The sequence below is a fragment of the Haliotis asinina genome, chromosome 1, assembly GCF_037392515.1.
Source record: "Haliotis asinina isolate JCU_RB_2024 chromosome 1, JCU_Hal_asi_v2, whole genome shotgun sequence".
Lineage (NCBI taxonomy): Eukaryota > Metazoa > Mollusca > Gastropoda > Lepetellida > Haliotidae > Haliotis > Haliotis asinina.
This window is the reverse complement of record NC_090280.1, coordinates 46682244-46706661: the sequence shown is the minus strand read 5'-3', so window position 1 is coordinate 46706661 and position 24418 is coordinate 46682244. Positions and strand designations below refer to the sequence as shown.

Below are 24418 nucleotides of genomic sequence, written 5' to 3'. Positions count from 1 at the left end.
CACGCGATTAGTTCTTGCAGTTAGTCACGATGAGGCAGAAATATTGACGATTTTACTGAGAATCCCAACTCGCTGACTCATCAGAATACTTTAACGTCCTACAACTCCGTATAACCTTTATGATTAGGATGATTTGGTATCCAAGGTTCGAAATTAACGCAGCCGTGAAGGTCCCGGGGTAGAATAGGCCTTCAGCAACCCATGTGTGCCGTAAAAGGCGACTATGCTTGCCGACAGAATACCACTCGGGCCCACAAGTACAGTTGTTTTCTGCAGGTCCTTATGGCCGACAGCTTTTTCATCTCCAATGACTATGAGTACTATTTAGGGGAATATACCATTCGGTAGTTTTTAGTTTTTTATCTGCTGTTGTCTATCATTTTCGAGAAGTCAGTAACATTACTGAGACATCATCATTTAGCCTATACAGAGACTATATTATATGGTCTCTGGCCTATAGAACCAGTTATCCGAATGCATTAAAAAGACTTGTCATTCCCTACTGTTAGATTACACTCCTTAACTCGATTTGCTAGTTGTTTTAATTTTTTTTTATTTAATGGCAAGGACCAGCACATTATAATCCATCCTCGATATCTCCAGGGTATACGTTCCGACAGAGACCATATAATGGTCTCTGGTTCCGATAAGTCTCCACTATACCCTGTATGCCGCAGCGCGATAAATTTATTACCTCCCTTGGCTGGCTTTTTATCCAATCAGGTGTCTACGTTAGGACGTTGAGCGAACCAGTCACTTTTTAAAGTATCTACCCGATTAAACTTGGCAACACAAACCATGCATAGGTTCTCTGAGAGAGATAGAAGGAGTTCTTGCATATATTTCTTAAAGTGTAGCCTATAAATTTGTCTCTATGATTCCCCCAAAATCTGAATCGCACTGCCAGCAAACCTTGGCGGTTGCGACCGCTACCTTTGTTAACACTGGCAAGCTCGGTTATAATGGCGACCTAGCTGATAGGCACTGTGAGAATGTGGGGCCAGCAAAGGGAGGTAATAAAGTTATCCGACTGGGCGGTAGATGCGTCCAGGGTATAGTGGAGACTTATCGGAACGTATACCCAGGAGATATCGAGGATGATCATAATCAGGACCGACAACTTTTTATGGTTCAGGGTTAGGGTCTGCAACTCATCAGGGATACGGCAAACACTGTTTGTACAAAGCTCCAGATAAGGCGCGCATTTGTGTATTCTACTCAATCAAAATCACATTTACTCAATTAATTATAAATACAGGAGTAAAAAAATCATAAGAATCACCCAAAACCCAAAGTAAAAGTACTCAGTTCTTTAAGTTAGTGGGAGTACACAACGTGCCAGACATGGGAGTAAATACCCAATTGCTTGAAAAACTATTTGGAGCCCTGGTTTGTATCGTCGGGAAGAGGAGAGAACTGGTTCATTGTTCCAAAAGAATTACAGTTATTTCAGTCCATTCATTACATGGAGGAAAGAGATATAAAAATCAACATGATCGTTTAGCTTTGTGATGATTAAACACAGTGCGTTTAATGATCCATTTCTAGTTTCCTTGATTTGCATGAATTATCTGAGACTTCGTGCTTAATTTTACTGAGATTCTTTGGCAGCAGTAGGTGAATGGGGCAGTGGAGTAGTCACAACATATGGAGATACTGCATTGAACGTAACCCTTTTGTGTTCTGAATCTTTTGTGGCGCTGTAGCCACGTACACACCACACACACCACATATCACACACACAACACACTTGACTGGGCATTTCAGCATAATGCATCCATGCAACTTTAGAACATCTCTTGGAGTTCAATAAAAAGGAGCTATTTCTTAAAAACAAGAACGATTAAGTTTTGTGTCTTATTATTAACTTGATTCTTGGTTCAGTCAGATTCAGAATAACCATTTTCAAGGAACCCACATATTTTCATGGCGTCAGTGATCACGTGGTAGATCCACGAGAGGAAACGAGACTTGAGGCAATCGGGAGGTAGGTCAATTTTCATACAACGATATTTCTTGTAAATTTTCTATTTCTGCTTGAGAATAGTGTAAAACACTTTGCTAACGAAACGAAAGAGCATGTGCTATAACCCTTTGAGAGTTTTATGATGGTTTAATGCCCAGAACTGTGTCTTTTGACCGAAAAAGTGAGAGAGGAAATCGAGGTCAACTTGCCCCCCACCCACTCGGGCCAACGATGGTGGTACCTTCCTAAACTGCATTATTTGCCGTGAAATGGGTCCGTCCTTTATGGATCAGTCTAACTAAGGGGTGCGGGGTCGTTAATGGGCTTAGAAGATTCCAAATTTGACGGACAATACCATCTTAGTTCGATTAAATAATATAGTGGTAAGGATTTATCGAATATTGTATAAAAATGCGGCTTCGTCGCCATTAGCATAATTTATATCGCAAGCTCGACGTGTCGGCCATATCAGCCGCAGCAAGTTAGAGTCAAAGTGGCATTGTGCACCACGTCCCATTAGCGTAGTTTGGTATCACGGTCAGATTTTTTCAAGTACGAAAGGGTGTTGACACTTTCTTCCAATAATCGTATCCTTGTTACTGTCATAATATTAAAGCGCACATAAGCCCGTTAACTGAATATTAAGCCCAGTGAATGCTTACAACTACCAATAAATGTGTGTGAAAGGCTTCTGACCTTTGCGCACTGACAGATGTTTTGTCAATGGGACCTTCCCACCCATACCCCCTCTTGTCTTTAATGACAGGGACAGCTTCCCTGTTGGATGTGCCCATTTAATATCATGGGGTGAAAGTCAGTAAGAATTTAATTATCTACTAACCGTTACATACAAACAAGAGATACAGATGTTAAACTTACTGACAACATCACATTACTCTTTTATTTTTGTTTTACACTATATCATGCCCTTAGTGGCCTTTGTGTGCATGCCTCACCTTAATGAATTAAACTTGTTTACCATAAGTTCAAAGTTAAAAGTTATGGGAAATTCTGTTGTTTTTCTCTATACCACAGTGGCAATGTTCTCATGGTAATCAGCATGCATGTTGTTATATAAGTTTTCTGACCTGTAATTTACAGGTGTAAATCCATCTTTAGTCCATGCCAGCAACAACAGTTAAACAACAAGTAACCGTAAGCCCGTCATGTTGCCAAAGTATACCTTCAGCTTCTGGTGATCTGGAACTGCTTTTATACTTAGTTCCTGACAAATAATTCATTCTCATAAATGCTAAAAACAATATATTTTTCCCGTCAAAGTGTCGTTATTTCAATGTCCATCAATAGCAGGCTTCCTTCTTATTCTGACTAAATTTAGCAGATATTAGGAATGCCACACAACACAATACTTTTGCTAAGATGCTATAATTGTTGATACATTCAAAACTGTATATTTACACTATATGTAAACTATATTAAGTTTTACAAGTTCCAGTTTAAATATGTTTATGTATCATTTGCATTTTGCAATTGTATCACACTTTTTGGCGTTATGAGTGTTATAAGTGAATATTTCTCATCTACAAAGGTGGGATATTAGAACCTTTTAGTATCTGAGATCCTTTCATGGACAATTATAAAATATGAAATATTAATGTAACAAAGTTTTCAAAATAATGCAGCAAAAAAAGATATTGTGATAAGTATTGAATTGTGATATGGGTATCGTGATACATATATCAATGAATGAACCTTTTAATATCTGAGATCCTTTCATGGACAATTATAAAATATGAAATATTAATGTAACAAAGTTTTCAAAATAATGCAGCAAAAAAAGATATTGTGATAAGTATTGAATTGTGACATGGGTATCGTGATACATATATCAATGAATGAACCTTTTAATATCTGAGATCCTTTCATGGACAATTATAAAATATGAAATATCAATATTTAAAATGTAACAACATTTTCAAAATAATGCAGCCAAAAAAGATATTGTGATAAGTATTGAATTGTGACATGGGTATCGTGATATATATATCAATTAATGAACCGTATGTATCGTGACATTCTAAGTAGATATATTCACTTCCATGTCACCATATAGCTGATAATGTGATGCTATAATTAACCATGTGACATTCAGTTTTAACTACGTCACTGACTCACTCTTTTACTTGATGTCATCTCTACTGATTTTTGCTGTTTAGTGTGTAACCCGATATGGCCTACAAAAAATGTTGTGGTCCTTATATTACCCAACCGACCTTGGATTCTGGTGCTGACCCTATTTTTTTAAGTGTTATGAATAAAATAAGCTTTCAGATACCATTGTTTTTTCGCAGTAATGATGGACATCGACCATTCTGAATGAGAAAGTCGACATGATGACTGCATTGTTAGCTTCATTGAATAAATAATTACACATTGATAAATGTGTTATTAGTTCGTACTTTGAGACAAAATGTAATAAAACATAAATAAGAAATCGTCATACCAGCACTAAATTTTAAAGAGGTGTAATTGGAACCTGGACATTTTTTTCATTTGTTGTATATTGACTATGGCATGAGAACATTGAGAGGTTGATGTTGATAGTATCTTTTGGCCAGTGTAATGGCAGTGAATGGGTTAAGTTTGTGCTGCTTTTAGCAGAGTTACAGCAATGATACGATGGAGGACACCAGACATGGGCTTCCCATATCGTACCCATGTGGGGAATCAAAGCCTAGTCTTCCGTTTCATGAACCAACACTTTGACCTCTAGGCTGCCCCACTGTTGGCTTCATTGTTAGAAATTACAGATTTTCATATAAGTATTTGTTGAGGAATGATAAGCAGCCATGACAGTTTAGAATACTGATTTGCATGATAAAAATACTTATAGATTCACATTGATGATTTACATTGTTGTTATTTGCAATCTCCATTCTTGACGTCGGTAAAGAATTTTTCTGCTCATGAGGATAATTTCACTGGATGGGTAGTTTCAGCAAGGTGAAATCAGGCTCAAACCTACCTGTGGCTACATATTGGTCTCAGGTATTTGTTTACATACAGATATTACTGGTTACTGGCATTGTGACATGCATCTGGCAGCTGTAGCACTTGCACGAGGGGGCGGTGGGGTAGCCTAGTGGTTAAAGCGTTTGCTCGTCACGCCGAAGACCCAGGATCGATTCCCCACATGGGTACAATGTGTGAAGCCCATTTTCTGGTGTCCCACGCTGTGATATTGCTGGAATATTGCTAAAAGCGGCGTAAAACTAAACTCACTCACTCTCACACCCTTGCACGAATCCTCTCTCCTCCATCTTTAATAATGATCACCAAACTCTTCCACACTCAGTACAGATATAATACCAGTGTATGAAATAATGGCCCATCCGAGTGCCTGAGATGGGCTAGATTTCTAATGGATAGTCAAAATTTACAGCTAGCCAGCCCGATGGTCGGGTGCAAATTTTAGATAAGATAAGATGTGATAATATTTTATTGTCCATATAGTGGAAATTTTCATTGCACAGTTTCAGGTCTCAGTCACATTAAAATAAACATAAAAAAACATCTATACACAACAACAGCATCAAAGAACAGCAATCTCGAAATTACGTTCTCGAGTATGTTATGTTCCATGCAGTTGAGTGGATTCTTAGTGTCTGGTCTAGTTAAATCCTTTTTGGGCTGGTAACATTTTGAAGTTATCAGCCCTGATGTGTGGCTGAGCTTTTGGCTTATTTCACATAAGCAGTGCTTATACACAATGTAATCATGCATGGCTCGCAAGAGGCAGAGGAATAGAGCAGAGCAGTCTTCAGGAACCATACAAATCTGACTGATTTATTAGTTATGGTTTCATGGCACACCCAACGCATGATGTCAAAGACACAGGAAAGGTGTACAGACACAACTGTTGTAAGACTGTGAAGTCATATGGATTGTTCCTATTCTTCTAGTGGATGTGACTACACTAGGATGTTTCATTTCATGTCATTCCAGGTAAGAGTATTATTTCCCATAGAGTAGCTGCAGACCCACCATGGAGGACCCCCCAAGTCCTTCCGGTAACCATAATTGGGAACAGCCGGACCAGAGTCAGTTTGTCACAGCATCCTCATCCTCCATGAATCCTGCATCACCAGCGCCGCAGCAACCACAGCAGTATGATGCCAACAGTGCACAGTCCATGCAGGCTTATAACCATGTACAGGTATGTAGGCTTATGACCAGGTACAGGTGTGTCAGTGATACAGGTTTACACCCATGTGCAGGTATGTTAGTGATGCAGGACTATAACCATGTACAGGTGTGTCAGTGATACTGGTTTACACCCATGTGCAGGTATGTTAGTGATGTAGGTTTATAACCAGGTACAGGTGCACTGCCAGACTTCAGTGTTTTCTAACTGCCAAATGTTAGTGCACTGTGATAGCCATACCATGGTTTGTAGAAAGTCTAGACCTTAGTCTAGTAAGTGAGTGAGTATAGTTTTACACAGTGTTTAGCAATATTCAATCAATATCAAGGCCAAGGACACCACAATTGGGCTTCACACATTTGCCCATCTGGGGAATCGAACTCAGGTCTTTGGTGTAATGAGTGAATGTTTCACCACTAGGCTACACCACCATGCAGACTTGGGTCTATGCAGTGCTTTGTTTGAGTGCTTACTTACTAACATTTAAGTAAAATTGCATTTTTGTGGTGAACAAGATCAAGGGTATCATTGATGTATTGTCATGACTGAAGACATGATTAAATAGAAACATTATATTACCTGTTTACTGATCAGCTGCTATTCCAACATGGCCCGTGTTCATGGTGGTGAGGAACATAGCCAGTGTTCAATTTGGTGAGGAACATGGCCAGTGTTCATGGTGATGAGGGTCAGTTTGGAAAAGGAAAACAAGTAGGCTCAGGTTCAGATATTTTTATCCTTATTTATTATAAGTTCAGATATTGTCATGCTGCAACCAGTGATCTACATTCTCTTCCCAGGCTGCTGATTTTGAGGAAACACACTACCAGTCCATGCGGCCCTCAGCTACATTCTCCGGGGAGTACAGCGGACAGCAGGCGGATGTGTACCAGGCTGCACACTCCACGTATGAGAGGATATCTCCGGTGGATGACTACCGCGAGGTGGCAGCGGCTGCAGGAAGTGATGGGATATCTTCCTACTCTGCGATCCAGCCGGCAGAAGCACCTCAGGTTATACGTATGTCTGCTGTAGACAGCAGCTCCCTGCAGCAACAGGTACATTCACACTTGTCCTCTATCTTCAAAACTTTGTTCATCTTGATTCAGTAGCTTTTTACAGGATGTATATATACTTCGATTAATGCCCTCTTGTTGTTTAGGGTTACCAAGTGCATCAAGTGGTTTTGGATCAAGATCATCGAGTTGTGGCTGTACAGAGAGTTATCTCCCCTGCTGACTGCACAGTCAGTCAGTCATCTCTCAGTCTCAGACAAGATGGCTCAGAGGCACAGCCAAACACTGCTCTACTGCCTGTGGTAAGAGTTACCTCCCTTATTCTGTAATGTTGCAAGGCTGAATTTAGGAACACATTTAGAATATGTGTGACCACCGTCCAAAAGGCTTTCAGTTCATTTTTGTGTAATGTTGGAAAATGTGCATTTTGCATCAGTTTTATTTTCTTAGCAATGATCCCAGGATATATGGCAAAGTGAGAACCCAGGATATATGGCAAAGTGAGAAACAATGTATTTGGTTTCATTACATTTACAAAACACAGAATCTAATTATATGACAGAAACACTCCATGCATATGGACTGACTGGTGTAAAGTATTAAGAAAACTTAAGGCTTCACATGTCATGATGTTGCAGCAACCTCAGCCGAGTGGTCCGCCCTCCTATGTGACGGTGCACGTGACGTCCATGCCACAGTTTGCGTCACACGGCGAGGTGAGCACGTCTGGAGATTCCCCTCTCATGTCACAGTCGGCTACACTTGAGGACAGAGACACCCACAGAACGGTATGTCACACTCTGTCACAACATCTGAATTACAGTCATTGTTTGCAGGAATAGATGTAAAACATAGAGGCCTGGCCCTTTCCCTTGGCTGAAAAGAAGTGTATGTTTGAAGTTTCAAGGAATTGTTGTTCAGAACATAGTAACGGAATGCCGTTGAGACTGCCATCTTTATTTCCAACAAACTTGAACCTCTAAAATATTGGCAACGGCAGACAGGGAGTCAAAACCATGGTGAATCTGTAGAACCACTATGCTTCCGTTGGTAGTTGATGTGTTGGAGTGCATGTTGCAGGATGACAGAGATCTTGACAGTTTGAGTGGAGAGCCGGACACCACTCAGGAGGATGTCCATGACTACAGTCACACACATGGTATGTACAGGCCACATCCACGCTCATGGTATGTACAGACCACATCCACGCTCATGGTATGTACAGACCACATCCACGCTCATGGTATGTACAGACCACATCCACGCTCATGGTATGTACAGACCACATCCACGCTCATGGTATGTACAGACCACATCCACGCTCATGGTATGTACAGACCACATCCACGCTCATGGTATGTACAGACCACATCCACGCTCATGGTATGTACAGACCACATCCACGCTCATGGTATGTACAGGCCACATCCACGCTCATGATATGTACAGACCACATCCACGCTCATGGTATGTACAGGCCACATCCACGCTCATGGTATGTACAGACCACATCCACGCTCATGGTATGTACAGACCACATCCACGCTCATGGTATGTACAGGCCACATCCACGCTCATGGTATGTACAGACCACATCCACGCTCATGGTATGTACAGACCACATCCACGCTCATGGTATGTACAGGCCACATCCACGCTCATGGTATGTACAGGCCACATCCACGCTCATGATATGTACAGACCACATCCACGCTCATGATATGTACAGACCACATCCACGCTCATGGTATGTACAGACCACATCCACGCTCATGGTATGTACAGACCACATCCACGCTCATGGTATGTACAGGCCACATCCACGCTCATGGTATGTACAGGCCACATCCACACTCATGGTATGTACAGACCACATCCACGCTCATGGTATGTACAGGCCACATCCACGCTCATGGTATGTACAGACCACATCCACACACATGGTATGTACAGACCACATCCACACTCATTGTATGTACAGACCACATCTACACACATGGTATGTACAGGCCACATCCACGCTCATGGTATGTACAGACCACATCCACGCTCATGGTATGTACAGGCCACATCCACGCTCATGGTATGTACAGACCACATCCACACTCATGGTATGTACAGGCCACATCCACGCTCATGGTATGTACAGACCACATCCACGCTCATGGTATGTACAGGCCACATCCACACTCATGGTATGTACAGGCCACATCCACGCTCATGGTATGTACAGACCACATCCACACACATGGTATGTACAGGCCACATCCACGCTCATGGTATGTACAGGCCACATCCACGCTCATGGTATGTACAGACCACATCCACACACATGGTATGTACAGACCACATCCACGCTCATGGTATGTACAGACCACATCCACGCTCATGGTATGTACAGACCACATCCACGCTCATGGTATGTACAGGCCACATCCACGCTCATGGTATGTACAGACCACATCCACACACATGGTATGTACAGGCCACATCCACGCTCATGGTATGTACAGACCACATCCACACTCATGGTATGTACAGGCCACATCCACACTCATGGTATGTACAGACCACATCCACGCTCATGGTATGTACAGACCACATCCACGCTCATGGTATGTACAGGCCACATCCACGCTCATGATATGTACAGACCACATCCACGCTCATGGTATGTACAGGCCACATCCACGCTCATGGTATGTACAGACCACATCCACGCTCATGGTATGTACAGACCACATCCACGCTCATGGTATGTACAGGCCACATCCACGCTCATGGTATGTACAGACCACATCCACGCTCATGGTATGTACAGACCACATCCACGCTCATGGTATGTACAGACCACATCCATGCTCATGGTATGTACAGACCACATCCACGCTCATGGTATGTACAGACCACATCCACGCTCATGGTATGTACAGACCACATCCACGCTCCTGGTATGTACAGACCACATCCACGCTCATGGTATGTACAGACCACATCCACGCTCATGGTATGTACAGACCACATCCACGCTCATGGTATGTACAGGCCACATCCACGCTCATGGTATGTACAGACCACATCCACACACATGGTATGTACAGGCCACATCCACGCTCATGGTATGTACAGGCCACATCCACGCTCATGGTATGTACAGACCACATCCACACACATGGTATGTACAGACCACATCCACACTCATTGTATGTACAGACCACATCTACACACATGGTATGTACAGGCCACATCCACGCTCATGGTATGTACAGGCCACATCCACACTCATGGTATGTACAGGCCACATCCACACTCATGGTATGTACAGACCACATCCACGCTCATGGTATGTACAGGCCACATCCACACTCATGGTATGTACAGGCCACATCCACGCTCATGGTATGTACAGACCACATCCACGCTCATGGTATGTACAGGCCACATCCACACTCATGGTATGTACAGACCACATCCACGCTCATGGTATGTACAGGCCACATCCACGCTCATGGTATGTACAGGCCACATCCACACTCATGGTATGTACAGGCCACATCCACGCTCATGGTATGTACAGGCCACATCCACACTCATGGTATGTACAGGCCACATCCACGCTCATGGTATGTACAGACCACATCCACACTCATGGTATGTACAGGCCACATCCACGCTCATGGTATGTACAGGCCACATCCACACACATGGTATGTACAGGCCACATCCACGCTCATGGTATGTACAGACCACATCCACACTCATGGTATGTACAGGCCACATCCACGCTCATGGTATGTACAGACCACATCCACACACATGGTATGTACAGACCACATCCACGCTCATGGTATGTACAGACCACATCCACGCTCATGGTATGTACAGACCACATCCACACTCATGGTATGTACAGGCCACATCCACACTCATGGTATGTACAGACCACATCCACGCTCATTGTATGTACAGACCACATCCACGCTCATGGTATGTACAGACCACATCCACACACATGGTATGTACAGACCACATCCACGCTCATGGTATGTACAGACCACATCCACGCTCATGGTATGTACAGACCACATCCACACTCATGGTATGTACAGGCCACATCCACGCTCATGGTATGTACAGACCACATCCACACTCATGGTATGTACAGGCCACATCCACACTCATGGTATGTACAGACCACATCCACACTCATGGTATGTACAGGCCACATCCACACTCATGGTATGTACAGGCCACATCCACGCTCATGGTATGTACAGGCCACATCCACGCTCATGGTATGTACAGACCACATCCACACACATGGTATGTACAGACCACATCCACGCTCATGGTATGTACAGACCACATCCACGCTCATGGTATGTACAGGCCACATCCACGCTCATGGTATGTACAGGCCACATCCACACTCGTATGTACAGACCACATCCACACTCATGGTATGTACAGACCACATCCACGCTCATGGTATGTACAGGCCACATCCACACTCATGGTATGTACAGACCACATCCACGCTCATGGTATGTACAGACCACATCCACGCTCATGGTATGTACAGACCACATCCACGCTCATGGTATGTACAGGCCACATCCACACTCGTATGTACAGACCACATCCACACTCATGGTATGTACAGACCACATCCACGCTCATGGTATGTACAGGCCACATCCACGCTCATGGTATGTACAGACCACATCCACGCTCATGGTATGTACAGGCCACATCCACGCTCATGGTATGTACAGGCCACATCCACACTCATGGTATGTACAGGCCACATCCACACTCATGGTATGTACAGACCACATCCACGCTCATGGTATGTACAGACCACATCCACGCTCATGGTATGTACAGACCACATCCATGCTCATGGTATGTACAGACCACTTCCACGCTCATGGTATGTACAGACCACATCCACGCTCATGGTATGTACAGGCCACATCCACGCTCATGGTATGTACAGACCACATCCACGCTCATGGTATGTACAGACCACATCCACGCTCATGGTATGTACAGACCACATCCATGCTCATGGTATGTACAGGCCACATCCACGCTCATGGTATGTACAGACCACATCCACGCTCATGGTATGTACAGACCACATCCACGCTCATGGTATGTACAGACCACATCCACGCTCATGGTATGTACAGACCACATCCATGCTCATGGTATGTACAGGCCACATCCACACTCGTATGTACAGACCACATCCACGCTCATGGTATGTACAGACCACATCCACGCTCATGGTATGTACAGGCCACATCCACGCTCATGGTATGTACAGACCACATCCACACTCGTATGTACAGGCCACATCCACGCTCATGGTATGTACAGGCCACATCCACACTCGTATGTACAGACCACATCCACGCTCATGGTATGTACAGACCACATCCACGCTCATGGTATGTACAGGCCACATCCACGCTCATGGTATGTACAGACCACATCCACGCTCATGGTATGTACAGACCACATCCACGCTCATGGTATGTACAGACCACATCCACGCTCATGGTATGTACAGACCACATCCACGCTCATGGTATGTACAGGCCACATCCACACTCGTATGTACAGGCCACATCCACACTCATGGTATGTACAGGCCACATCCACACTCATGGTATGTACAGGCCATATCCACACACATGGTATATAAGGGCCACATCCTCACTCATGGTATGTACAGGCCACATCCACACTCATGTTATGTACAGGCCATAACCACACACATGGTATGTAAGGGCCACATCCACACACATGGTATGTACAGGCCATATTCACACACATGGTATGTACAGGCCACATCCACACAGATGGTATGTACAGGCCACATCCTCACACATGGTATGTACAGGCCACATCCACACTCATGGTATGTACTGGCCACATCCACATACATGGTATGTACAGGCCACATCCACACTTGTGGTATGTACAGGCCAAATCCTCGCTCACTGTATGTACAGGCCACATCCACACACATGATATGTACAGGCCACATCCACACACATGGTAAGTACAGGCCACATCCTCACACATGGTATGTACAGGCCACATCCTTGCTCATGGTATGTACAGGCCACATCCACATACATGGTATGTACAGGCCACATGCACACTTGTGGTATGTACAGGCCACATCCACGCTCATGGTATGTACAGGCCACATGCACACTCGTGGTATGTAAAGGCCTAACACCCACACATGGTATATACAGACCACACTCTTATGCTTGGTATGTACAGACAACATCCACACAAGTTACAGAATGCAACACCATATAATTTGTGTCTCTGTTTTTTAACCTTTATATGAGCGTGTTTCAATATAAACTGGACGTTCCCTCCACACAACGTCTAGACTTGTGATATGTTGTGGATGTGACCTTGACCTGGTCTCCTGTTTCCTGCAGCATCCCGCAGCTACCTGCACCCCTCCACCACCTACTCCAGCACCACCTCGGCCATGGACTCCGAGGCCCTTCACTCCACCATGCCAGGACCATCCTCCCTCACCTCCTCCAGCAGCCATGTTGTGATGGACGCCACGATGGACAGCAGCCACCTCTCCTCATCACACGAGGCAGCGATGAGTTCCTCACTTGATACCTCACTGCATACGCCTGGGGATGTCATCGTCATGGATGCTGGCATGGATCGGTCAGTTGGGAGCTCAGCAATAGGACCAGATCTAGGTGAGAGGGTATGTTGCAGTCTTTGACTGGACAATGGACAGGTGTTGCGTGGGTGTGTTTTGAATACTAAGCCCACAGGTGACACTCAGGTAGTTTAAGTAGCACAAGCTTGGCTATTTGTCTCCTGTCTGCCGTGTGTATTGCAATATATGGTGAAAGTGTAACATATGGTTTAAGACAATGAAATGACTGAATCCTATCTTTTGAAACAATGCCACTGGCCACTGGCCACTGTCACTGTCAGGACTTAGATGTGATTGTACAAGAGATCAACTGAAAATGTTTCCAAACTGAAGAGATCACTTTAAAGTGCACACAAAAGCATTTGCAGCAACACCCACCTTTTGTGACCAATATACATTCCCCAAACTATTGATGTATAGTAATATAAAAGAAATAAAAATGTTATTAGTATTTTACTACTAGCACAAAAAAGACAGGTGAACTGGTTTGAGAGAAGTGTTCTGTTTTGTATTGTAAAGTTTGAATTGCAATATGCTGGTTAACCAGTATTATCACCCATCCCTAGTAGAAATTAGTCTTGATAGATTAGAGGAATAGTTTTACTATGTTGTAAAACGGTCAGGGATCAAGGTCACAACTTTGAAAAACTGAAATTGTCTAGGGCATTCTTCCAAAAGAGACCATAATGCTACAACAGTAGTAATGCCCAAACTTTATTGTAAACATATCTTACGTGAGGCAGTCTAGGACTTATCAGCTGTACTTGTCTGTTCAGCTCAGGCAGTGGCAGACAGCATGGTGACTGGCAGCGATGCAGCTCTGGGGCAGGTATACAGCAGGTCCGTGGATGATGATGACAAGGAGAACGATCCTCAATCAAGTCATGGACGAGTAAGTGCATCAGAGGGTATAGCTATCACGGGTCAGCATGTTGTATACCTCAACTTGTTTGGGTCTCTAGGTTCAGAAGGGTCCCAACCAATCACTTGTTTTTCCTAAAGGCTCCATCACACATGGAATTCACAGGATAAGGAGAATCAGTCAGAAAAAATAATTTCATAATAATAAGCATGAGTCAGGATAAGTATAAAATACCAGTTTTAATCAGAAAATTACATTTTCCAAAATTCAAACCACATTCAGGAGAAGATGTCAAAGGGAACAATTTTTTCAAACTTTATAAGCACTCCCAAATGCTGTCTCACATTTCAGTGACAGATGACCATGTTTTTATGCGATACAGTGGTGTTCTAATGACGTCCAGACTCATTTAAACTATGAAGCATTTGGGACATTCTGTCTGTATTCTGGGTACATTCACGCTGCATTCCAACCTCAGACAAATTATTCCGATACATTTGAAGAATATTCCACCTAAAGTCCAGCAGCAATCGAGACACATTTCAACTCAGTCAAGGCACATTTGAAATACTGGTATTCTGACAGGATTTGAAATGGCTTGTCTTTTCTGTTCTCTCTAAATTATGTTCATAATACTTAGAATTTAGTTGTAATGCTTTAAGAATGCTTAGAATGCAATAAAAATAATTAGAATGCAGTTTGAACACATGAGATATAGTCATGAAATCAATCCTGGCAGCCATCACAACTGAAATATTGCAGGCTGCTGCAAGAAACGTCAAACAAAGATATGAGCAGTCAAAGAATCTACTTGCCAAAAGTTGTCATATTTCTTATGTGCAGTAGGTTCTGTTGTGTGACTGTGAACAATATCAAGTAAGCATACTTGATCACAGAAATGTTACTCGACTCTTTTCACCAAGAGGTCATAAAGATCCGGAATTGAACAGGCCTTCAGCAACCTTTGTTTGCCACAAAAAGCCAACTATGCTTGTCATAAGAGGCGACTAACGGCATCGGGTGGTCAGCCTTGCTACTTGGTTGACACATGTCATTGGATCCCAACTGCACAAATTGATGCTCATGCCGTTGATCACTGGATTGTCTGGTCCAGACTGGATTATTTACAGACCGCCACTATGCAGCTGGAATATTACTGAGTGTGGCGTAAAACTAAATTCATTCACTCAGTATTCAACAGGTGACTTAAGGCTGTGTAGAAACCACCTTCACTGAATGTTGTCTGATCTCTGTAGCTAATATCTACAGTGTCACCAGGGTAAGGATCATGTGTTTCAGGTGAGAAAGTCCAGCCGTATTGCAACGTTAGACCAGGAGCAGGCCTCCACGTCCTGGCGCCGCCGCCACACTTACATTCCCAAACCCTACAACTCGGATGAACTGTGTAAGTATCTCATTTCCGGGATCTTCTTACAGCATGATGGTAACCCTTGTCAGAATCTGGGGGCTGCACAACACAATGCCTGTAAATACAAACAAATATTACTGCAACGTGTAGGAAGTGCTTGGATTTAGAGTTTTTGTATCTGCAATCACCACTGTGTATTGCAGTTCAGATTTCCAGAATGAGTGTCATGCACTAAATATTGCAGGGATGCCGACACCAGATTGTGCAATTGGGAATCTGAGCCCCTTAAGACAGAAGGAAAATAGGAGTTTTCCTACAAATTCATGATCCCTATAAATTGTTTCACTCTAGGAATGAAACACTGCATTTTCGTGGCCACAAGCGATGCTTATACAACTTACACTGGTTTGCAGTACTCTGCAGCAGTGTTTGTGAATGTTAAGTGAGTAAAGTGAATAGTGCATGGAGTTTATCAGGCAGCCTACTCAACTCCTGGATTACTTTCTTGTGTAAACAATTTGAGACCTGTAAATAAAGATCCTAGCCCTGCAGTAATGCAGATTACCTTTATCTTTGTTATATTTTGAAAAAAATCAGAGTGAATTTGGCTTTGCTGAAATGGAATTGACATGCACTTTTGGGGATGATTCCGATAAAGTTCGGGAAGGTAGGAATCTCTGAAATTGTTGGGCGGATCATGAGTGCAGTGTTCCTTATATTCTTGTTATTGATTTCATGGGCAAGTGCCGTTGTTGGTTGAATTGATGAAACAAATGTGATCAGCCAGTGTGTTTGCATCCAGGGTGTGAAGAGTGTATGACTACCTACCCAACTGAGTGTCCTGTCCACCGACTGTCCATAGTGCTGGACAAGGTGGTGCTGTCCCGGGCATGGTCAAGTCTGCCACCGCAACTACAGATCTACCGCCTCAGTGAAACAGGAGGGGCAGGTAACTCTTCACTCTTTAATCACAGATAATGAGATACCATTGAATCATGCTTTTTCCTGTAAGATGTCAATATTCTTACTCATGTTACCTGACTTTAGTTAATTCAATGTATGTATTGTCTTTCAGACCTGGGAGTGTTTGCGAAGAAACCAATCCCCAAGTATACCCAGTTTGGTCCATTTGTGGGAGATTTGGTGGATTCTCAGGACAAAGTCACTGTGCACAAATTTCCACTGATGGTATGATGTATTTTGAAGAAAGTCTGTGACACATTTGATTGCCTCAGCAGCAGGGCGATGGGGTTGCCTATAGGTTAAAGGTTCACTCATCATGCTGAAGACCAGGGTTCAGTTCCCCACATGGGTACAATATGTGAACACATTTCTGTTGTTCCCTAAATACAGCATAAAACTATACTCACTAACTCACTCCTCAGCAGCATGTGTCTGTGTGCTACATGAAGCTGCTATTACGATGACATGTACAGACTGTTCTAGAAGAATCAAAATGAATAAGAATTCAAGATGAATAGATAATTGGGGTATGAGAAAATGAGATTACTGGTGTATGAGGAGATTAGTAGATACCTGGTGTATCAGCAAATGAATAGATAATTGGTGAATGCAAAGATTAGGAGTTAACTAGTGTATAATGAAATGAGGAGATGACTATGTATGAGGAAATGAGGAGATAACCGGTGTATGAGGAGATAACTGATGTATGAGGAGATGAGGCGATAACTGGTGTGTGAGGATATAACTGGTGTATGAGGAGATAACCGGTGTATGAGGAGATAACTGGTGTATTGGGTGAAGAGGATATAATTGGTGTATTAGGTGGTGAGGAGATAACTGGTGTATTAAGAGATAACTGGTGTCTGTGGTAACTAGGTCATGTGGTTGTTGTTTCTGCTGCTGCAGCTGGACCGGTCTGACAACACCCTAGCCTACTTTGAGACCTCTGATGAGAACAAGTGCAACTGGATGATGTTCGTAAGACCAGCAGAGAACTTCATGGAGCAGAACTTAGTGGCTTACCAGCACGGTCAGGACATATTCTTCACTGTCACCAAAGCCATTGACACAAGACAGGAACTGAAGGTAACCTTGAACCATTATCTAGCCTCATGAGTTTTGATTGGTTCACGTGACTCTGATAAAATACCATGTACACCCGTCACGATAAGCGAAGAGGGTGTACAAAAGTCATATTATCATGCAATGCTGTTGTGACCACTTGAATGTAGAAAAGCGTGCATCGCCAAGCCTTTAGTAATGTGCACTGCATTGAGGTCAATCAATCAACTGGTGTCATCATATCAGAAAGGAAACATGAACCATGGCATCTCCCATAAATAATAACAAGTCGATTTGATGTGTGTTTCTTTGATTTAGTGAAAACATTTGGCTAGATAGATGCATTACCTCATTGTGTTCCCAGCTTGGGGAACACAACCTTACTCGGGACTGATAAAATCCTGTATTCCCTGGACACAATGTGATAACTTATATTGAGGGAACAGGAATCCAACACACTTGTTTCAGTTGTGCCCTGAATCCACCTGCTAGCAATGTGATGTCATCTTGTTATAACACCTACTGTATTTTCAATCATTTTCTGAAAAGTGAATGGTCGTAAGTTCATTATATTTTTCAAAGAATTCTGTTTTTGTGTAACATGGTGTTGCATAGAGGTAAACTTTTGATGAAAGATGACAAATGTGTCTATATTTTGTTGTACAATCTGAGTGTATGTGTTTGTACATCCAGGTGTGGTACGCTGCCCATTATGCCACTAGGATGGGGCTGAAGACCCACGACATGACACAGGAAGACAGAGATGGTGGGTAGTCATCTCACAATGTGGCCAACACAATATCACTAACACACATGTATGGTATAGTCAGAAAGGCAAAACAGATGTTGCTGGAGATTGTGTGGATGTCCAATGGCTTGTTGTCATTGATCTCTCGTTAACATAACCATAACTACTGTGGTCAGAAAACAAGTGAACAATTCCCAGTTAAGCCATCAGTTCATGCGTGACGCATATGAATCTCAATTTCAATGTGGTGTTTGTGTGACCCAGACTCCCTTGTCCACAAGCAAAAACATTTTTAAAATCAATCTCAAACAATACCTTATTGAGCAAAACAGGCTATACGACCATGATTCATGTTTTCCTCAAAGACTTCTGTTGTATATGTAAAACAAAAACAGGTTCAAATATGCCATGGATACTTAAGTGTCATTTCTGGTATTATAGCTTTTCTTTTACCCTTTAGTATATGTGGTAGTTTTGATGGTTATGAAGTGTAAGATGTGAATGTGTTTCAGCACTTGATGAGCAGGAATATCGCTTCCCATGTTATGAGTGTAACAAACGCTTCAAGACATCTGTAGCACTACAGCGCCATCTGCTGGGACATGAGGAAGGCACTGCGAACCAGGGCGATGATGATGAATTCGATGAGAAGGTTGAAGCCCGCAGTAAGGCCAAGAAGCGATTGTTCACAAAGGGAAGCCTCTTCAAGGCACGGGCAAGAGCAGGGAAGAAGGTCAGTACTCAATATTCACCATAGTTATCCAGAATTCATTTATAACTGGTATTGAAATATGCATCAGGTATATGTGTCAGAATAATCAGAATTTTTGCTGATTCTGTTGTTCCTGAGTGTCCACTGGGCCAATCAGTTGTTCCTGAGTGGCCATCGCTGTGATTCATTTGTCCCTGAGTGGCTACCAGCCTGATTCGGTTGTCCCTGAGCTGCCACCAGCCAGAGTCTGTGTCCCTGAGAGTTCACCGGTCCACTTCAGTTGTCCCTAAATTCAGTTTATGATATAATAGCATATGCTTTCCTGTGTGTACTGTATTTTCATTAGTCTTGTATTTACATAACAGGATGGTCTTGGAGAAACATCAGGCTACCAGTGGAAGAAAAAGTCCACCAGTATCTACTTAAACAAGTGAGTAACATCAGCTGCTCTCCAAGTGGTCAGTGGTGTTCACTGAACTAGATCCTCAGTCCGTAGCATCATCATCAGCCTATCTTTAGGTGGTCAAGGGCACAGGGAGCTAGATCATTAGCATCATCATCAGCCTGTCTTTAGGTGATCAAGTGCACCAGGGAACAAGATCATTAGCCAGTAGCATCATCATCAGCCTGTCTCCAGGAGGTCAAGGGGCCGAGCATCATCATCAGCCTGTTTTTAAGTGGTCAAGGGCACCAGGGAACTAGATCATGAGCCAGTAGCATCATCATCAGCCTGTTTTTAAGTGGTCAAGGGCACCAGGGAACTAGATCATTAGCCAGTAGCATCATCATCAGCCTGTTTTCATGTGGTCAAGGGCACCAGGGAACTAGATCCTTAGTAGCATCATTTTCAGCCTGTCTCCAGGAGGTCAAGGGGCCCAAGGAAGTGTTCCTCCACTAAGTCTCACTCTGACATTGCCACTCTCCCATGTCATAACATTGTTGTCATGTCATGTATTGTATTTGGTAGTAAATCATTGCTAAAGCTTGTTAACAGGGAAGCATGGTTATGGAGAAGGAATACTATTCAACAAACTTTACGTATTACATCATGTGTTGTTCTGTATGACAAGGTAACTGCTCATCCTTACATGTCTTTATATTATTTGGCTTCAGGACCCTGAAGAAGTATCAGCGGCGACCTCACACTGAGAAGATCCGCCAGACCATCAAGTCTCTCTACAAGAAGAAGGGCAAGGACACTGGTGGGAATGAGTGGGTGTGCATGCACTGTGACCTCACATTCGACAACTCTAACCTCCTAAATTTGCATACGCTGACCCATGCTGCAGAAGATGTTGGTTTGGATGAAATCAAGAAATTTGCGTGTGATGTAGGAGAAATGCAGAACACCAACTCAGATAGTGACATGCGCACTGAGGATGGTGAAATTGTTAGCATGGAGACATACCTTGCCTGTCCAATGTGTCACCGACAGTTTGCCAATAAGAGAGACCTTATAGACCATGCCTCTGAGCATGGAAAAAGCAAGAAGAAATTACTGAATCCAAACAGACCTCATAAGTGTGAAAAATGTTGGAAGGCATTTAGCTCTCAGGATCGTCTTCAGAAGCACATGTTGTGTCATGGCGAGGAGGACAGCAAGCCCCTGCAGTGTGATGTGTGCTACAAACGTTTCATGAACAACTCCGCACTGGCCTGTCACATGAAGACTCACAGTGACAAGAAGTACTACGAGTGTCCCATATGTCGTCTTGGATTTGACCAGATCACCACCATGAAGAATCACATAGTTCTCCACGCTCAGAGCGGCTATTTTACGTGCCCTGAGTGTGGGAAGCAGTTTGATGATTATCATATTATTCGTAAACATATGAAGGCGTTCCATTCTGAAAAACGTTATCCGTGCCCCGAGTGTGATAAAGTGTTTCCTCGACAGGACAAACTGAAGCTTCATATGCTTAGACACTCTACGCATCGTGAGTTCATGTGTGAGAACTGTGGGCGTCAGTTCAAACGGAAAGACAAACTAAAGGAGCATATAAAACGGATGCATTCTCTAGAACGGGAGGTGAAAAATGCTCATAAGGGTGACAAGTCTCCATCCAAGAAATTCATTCCGAAAGTGTCTCCAACTGACTATCACAGGTTCATCTACAAATGCCACACTTGTCTTTTAGGGTTCAAGAGACGGGGCATGCTGGTCAACCATCTTGCCAAGAGGCACCCAGAGATTAAACCTGACCAGGTACCTGAACTCAATCTCCCTATCTTGAAAACCCAACGAGATTACTATTGTCAGTATTGTGATAAAGTATACAAATCAAGTTCCAAGCGGAAGGCTCATATCATTAAAAATCACCCTGGTGCAGATCTGCCAATCAGCAGCAGGAAGAAATGCCTCATTCCGGAGATCCCCGGACTTCCGAACCCAACCTATTCCCAGACAGTCGGCTCCATCACAACCATGCCCCACTCATGTCAGTTCTGTCATAAGCAATACGCCAGTAAGGCGAAACTTATGCAACATCAAAGAAAGAAGCATCCTGACTTTGTTCCCCAGTTACCTGACCGACCCAAGATGAAGGATGAACTTCCTCTTCTTGAAGCTGCCCAGCAGCCAGAGCGCTACGAAGAGGTGACCGCAACTGTCCAGGGAGCACAGCCTGAGACCCTGCAAGCTGCTGATCTGCTGACTCAGGCCATGAGTGAGCTGACTCAGACACTGCAGGAGTACAGGCCAGGGGAGTTCCACATCACGTCCCGCCTCCCAACCATGGTGATCACTCCAGCCCAACACCCCACCCAGCAGCACACCACCATCGAGCTCAGCCATCTGGGACACGCCCTGGCACACACACAGTTTGCTCAGGTTGCCACTTCTGGAGCCACAGTGATTGCTGCGGCTCCACCTCCAACAGGCCAACAGGCAATTGTTGCTGGTCATCCAGTGTCAGTGTCAGTTGTCACAACCAACCCAGGACAAACTCAAACTATTCAAGTCCCAGTGTCAACATGGGCCAATTATCAGACTTACCGATAGACAGACAGCCAGGCCTTGGCAGACTTTCCTGAACAGATTCAGAGCGTGAAACGTCTTATGTATATTTCTTCAGAATCACAGCTTAGCTACATCTTCTATTATATATTTCAGGCTATTATTTCATATTTTGATAACTTTTGGCTACCCTCTTTGATCTATGCCGTCTCTTTGTATGTATTTCTGTTGAATGGGATCATTTGTCTTGCTAATTAGCTCAAGAAAACACAGAACTTGAGCACTCAACTCGTAGTTCATATATGCATCATTAAGATACGATGTCCAGATGTGTCAGAAGTCATGATGTGTGCCAGTAACTGCTGCACTTACCTAGCACAATTATTTACTTTCAACACAATGCCAGTGCTCAGTGCTGACGGTAATTGCAGTTACTTCCCCTCCACATATCTGTTTACACCTGGCTCGTCTGCTGTGCAGGATGCAGGGAATCAAATCATGTTGTCTTTGATTAATTACGTGTTATTTTACCATTTGGGTTGTGAAGTGCTGCACGTATCAGCATACAAGACATATGTTTCCATACATATGTTACACGCTTATCTTGTAGATATATGCAGTCTTCGTAATATAATGTTGCTTTGATACGAAGGCTAAGTGAAGACAACTGCTCATGTTGGTATGTGTTCACCTCACTGTCACTGCGTCCTGTACAGTGCTTTTTCTCACATCTGAATGCATTGTCTGCCTATACTGAATATTACATATGTATTATGTATGCTGACAATCAGAGTTTATACCGAAGGTTGATCTGTTCTGTTTATGTTTATTTATTCAATGTGTTTTTGTTATAACATGCAGTCTGAGCAGATATGAACTTTTGGATAAGCATTCTTTCAAGGAAACTCAGTCAGGATATGACCAAGATAGGTCTTTTTTGTAGAGATATTATGGTATTTTGGCTTAGTGACATAGAATGACATGTTTATGATTGGCTACGACAGTGATTGCCTTCAGCTTATTGCCCTCGACTTCCCAGTGTATGGGGTCTCTGGTCCATTGTGATAGGTTCACATCATGGTGTAATGGAGGTGAATGGTACTCTGGACAGTCGTGGATCAGCTTGTAGAACATTTAACTGTTCACACAGGTCTGTCAGTCCTAGTCATAATAGACAATGGGTATTATTTATTTTGTTGTGACATAACTTAGTTGAACGACATGTTTTACCAGCATGACCGAGCTGACACGTCTTTGTTTGCAAGATATGCTTCCTTGAGAGTTACATGGTACTGACATTACTCTTCGGTGTAATAAAACTTTACAATTGATGCAGGAACTGTTGTGAGATGTGTCAATATCTAGTGCCTCAGCAGGAATGTAACCAAGGTGACAGTCAATTCCTGGATGGTCAAAGTCAGCAGAAGGTTCCAGTGAAACATGAAGGATACAGCAACAGTGATCAGAGCTGGTTCAAATCACACAGGGGCTAACGTTGGTAAAACTACCATGGCCAGTGTCACTGTCACAAACCTTTAAGTCAACACTTCTCATTCCACAGTTTGTAGAAGCAGGGCAGAGGTGACAGAGATTATTTACCCTCAGCTTTTCATTACCGTGTGGGTTTGTTTCTACTAGATTGGACTGCCTACACACAATTCCATTTAGAAAGAGATCAAATATTTGGGATTGCACTTTGTCAGTAAATTACAGATTCTAGCGCTTTTGTTGGGCTGAGCTGCATTGGGATTCGAACCCAGAGTCAGGCACCTAATCCTCAGTGAGACACTTAATCCACTCAGCCACCATGCCTTCCCCAGCTAGAATAGTCTGGACTACATATGTATCCCACTCAGATAGCTGCTGTAATACACAGTATACTGA

At 43.3% G+C, this 24418-nt stretch overlaps 3 protein-coding genes across 4 annotated transcripts in view; all 3 read left to right on the top strand.

Moving 5' to 3' along the window:
- The window catches only part of LOC137292233 (anaphase-promoting complex subunit 13-like), a 384028-nt gene that overhangs the window by 91072 nt on the left and 268538 nt on the right, over nucleotides 1–24418 (top strand). The gene's annotated exons all lie outside the window — the stretch shown is intronic.
- The window catches only part of LOC137292176 (splicing factor U2AF 35 kDa subunit-like), a 285875-nt gene that overhangs the window by 163883 nt on the left and 97574 nt on the right, over nucleotides 1–24418 (top strand). The gene's annotated exons all lie outside the window — the stretch shown is intronic.
- On the top strand, nucleotides 1955–23865 carry LOC137292005 (PR domain zinc finger protein 10-like). Of its 2 annotated transcripts, none has more exons than XM_067823561.1 (16): nucleotides 1955–1987; nucleotides 5933–6143; nucleotides 6932–7189; nucleotides 7294–7449; nucleotides 7786–7935; nucleotides 8228–8306; nucleotides 13618–13899; nucleotides 14639–14754; nucleotides 16024–16129; nucleotides 16896–17042; nucleotides 17169–17281; nucleotides 17963–18142; nucleotides 18812–18884; nucleotides 19379–19599; nucleotides 19944–20008; nucleotides 20692–23865. In XM_067823561.1, exons 2-16 carry the CDS (start codon nucleotides 5973–5975, stop codon nucleotides 22577–22579), a joined length of 4005 nt encoding a protein of 1334 aa, XP_067679662.1. In that variant the 5' UTR covers nucleotides 1955–1987; nucleotides 5933–5972; the 3' UTR covers nucleotides 22580–23865. The 2 variants fall into 2 exon arrangements, with proteins under 2 accessions (XP_067679662.1, XP_067679669.1); XM_067823568.1 differs by having other exon boundaries at nucleotides 1971–1987; nucleotides 5960–6143.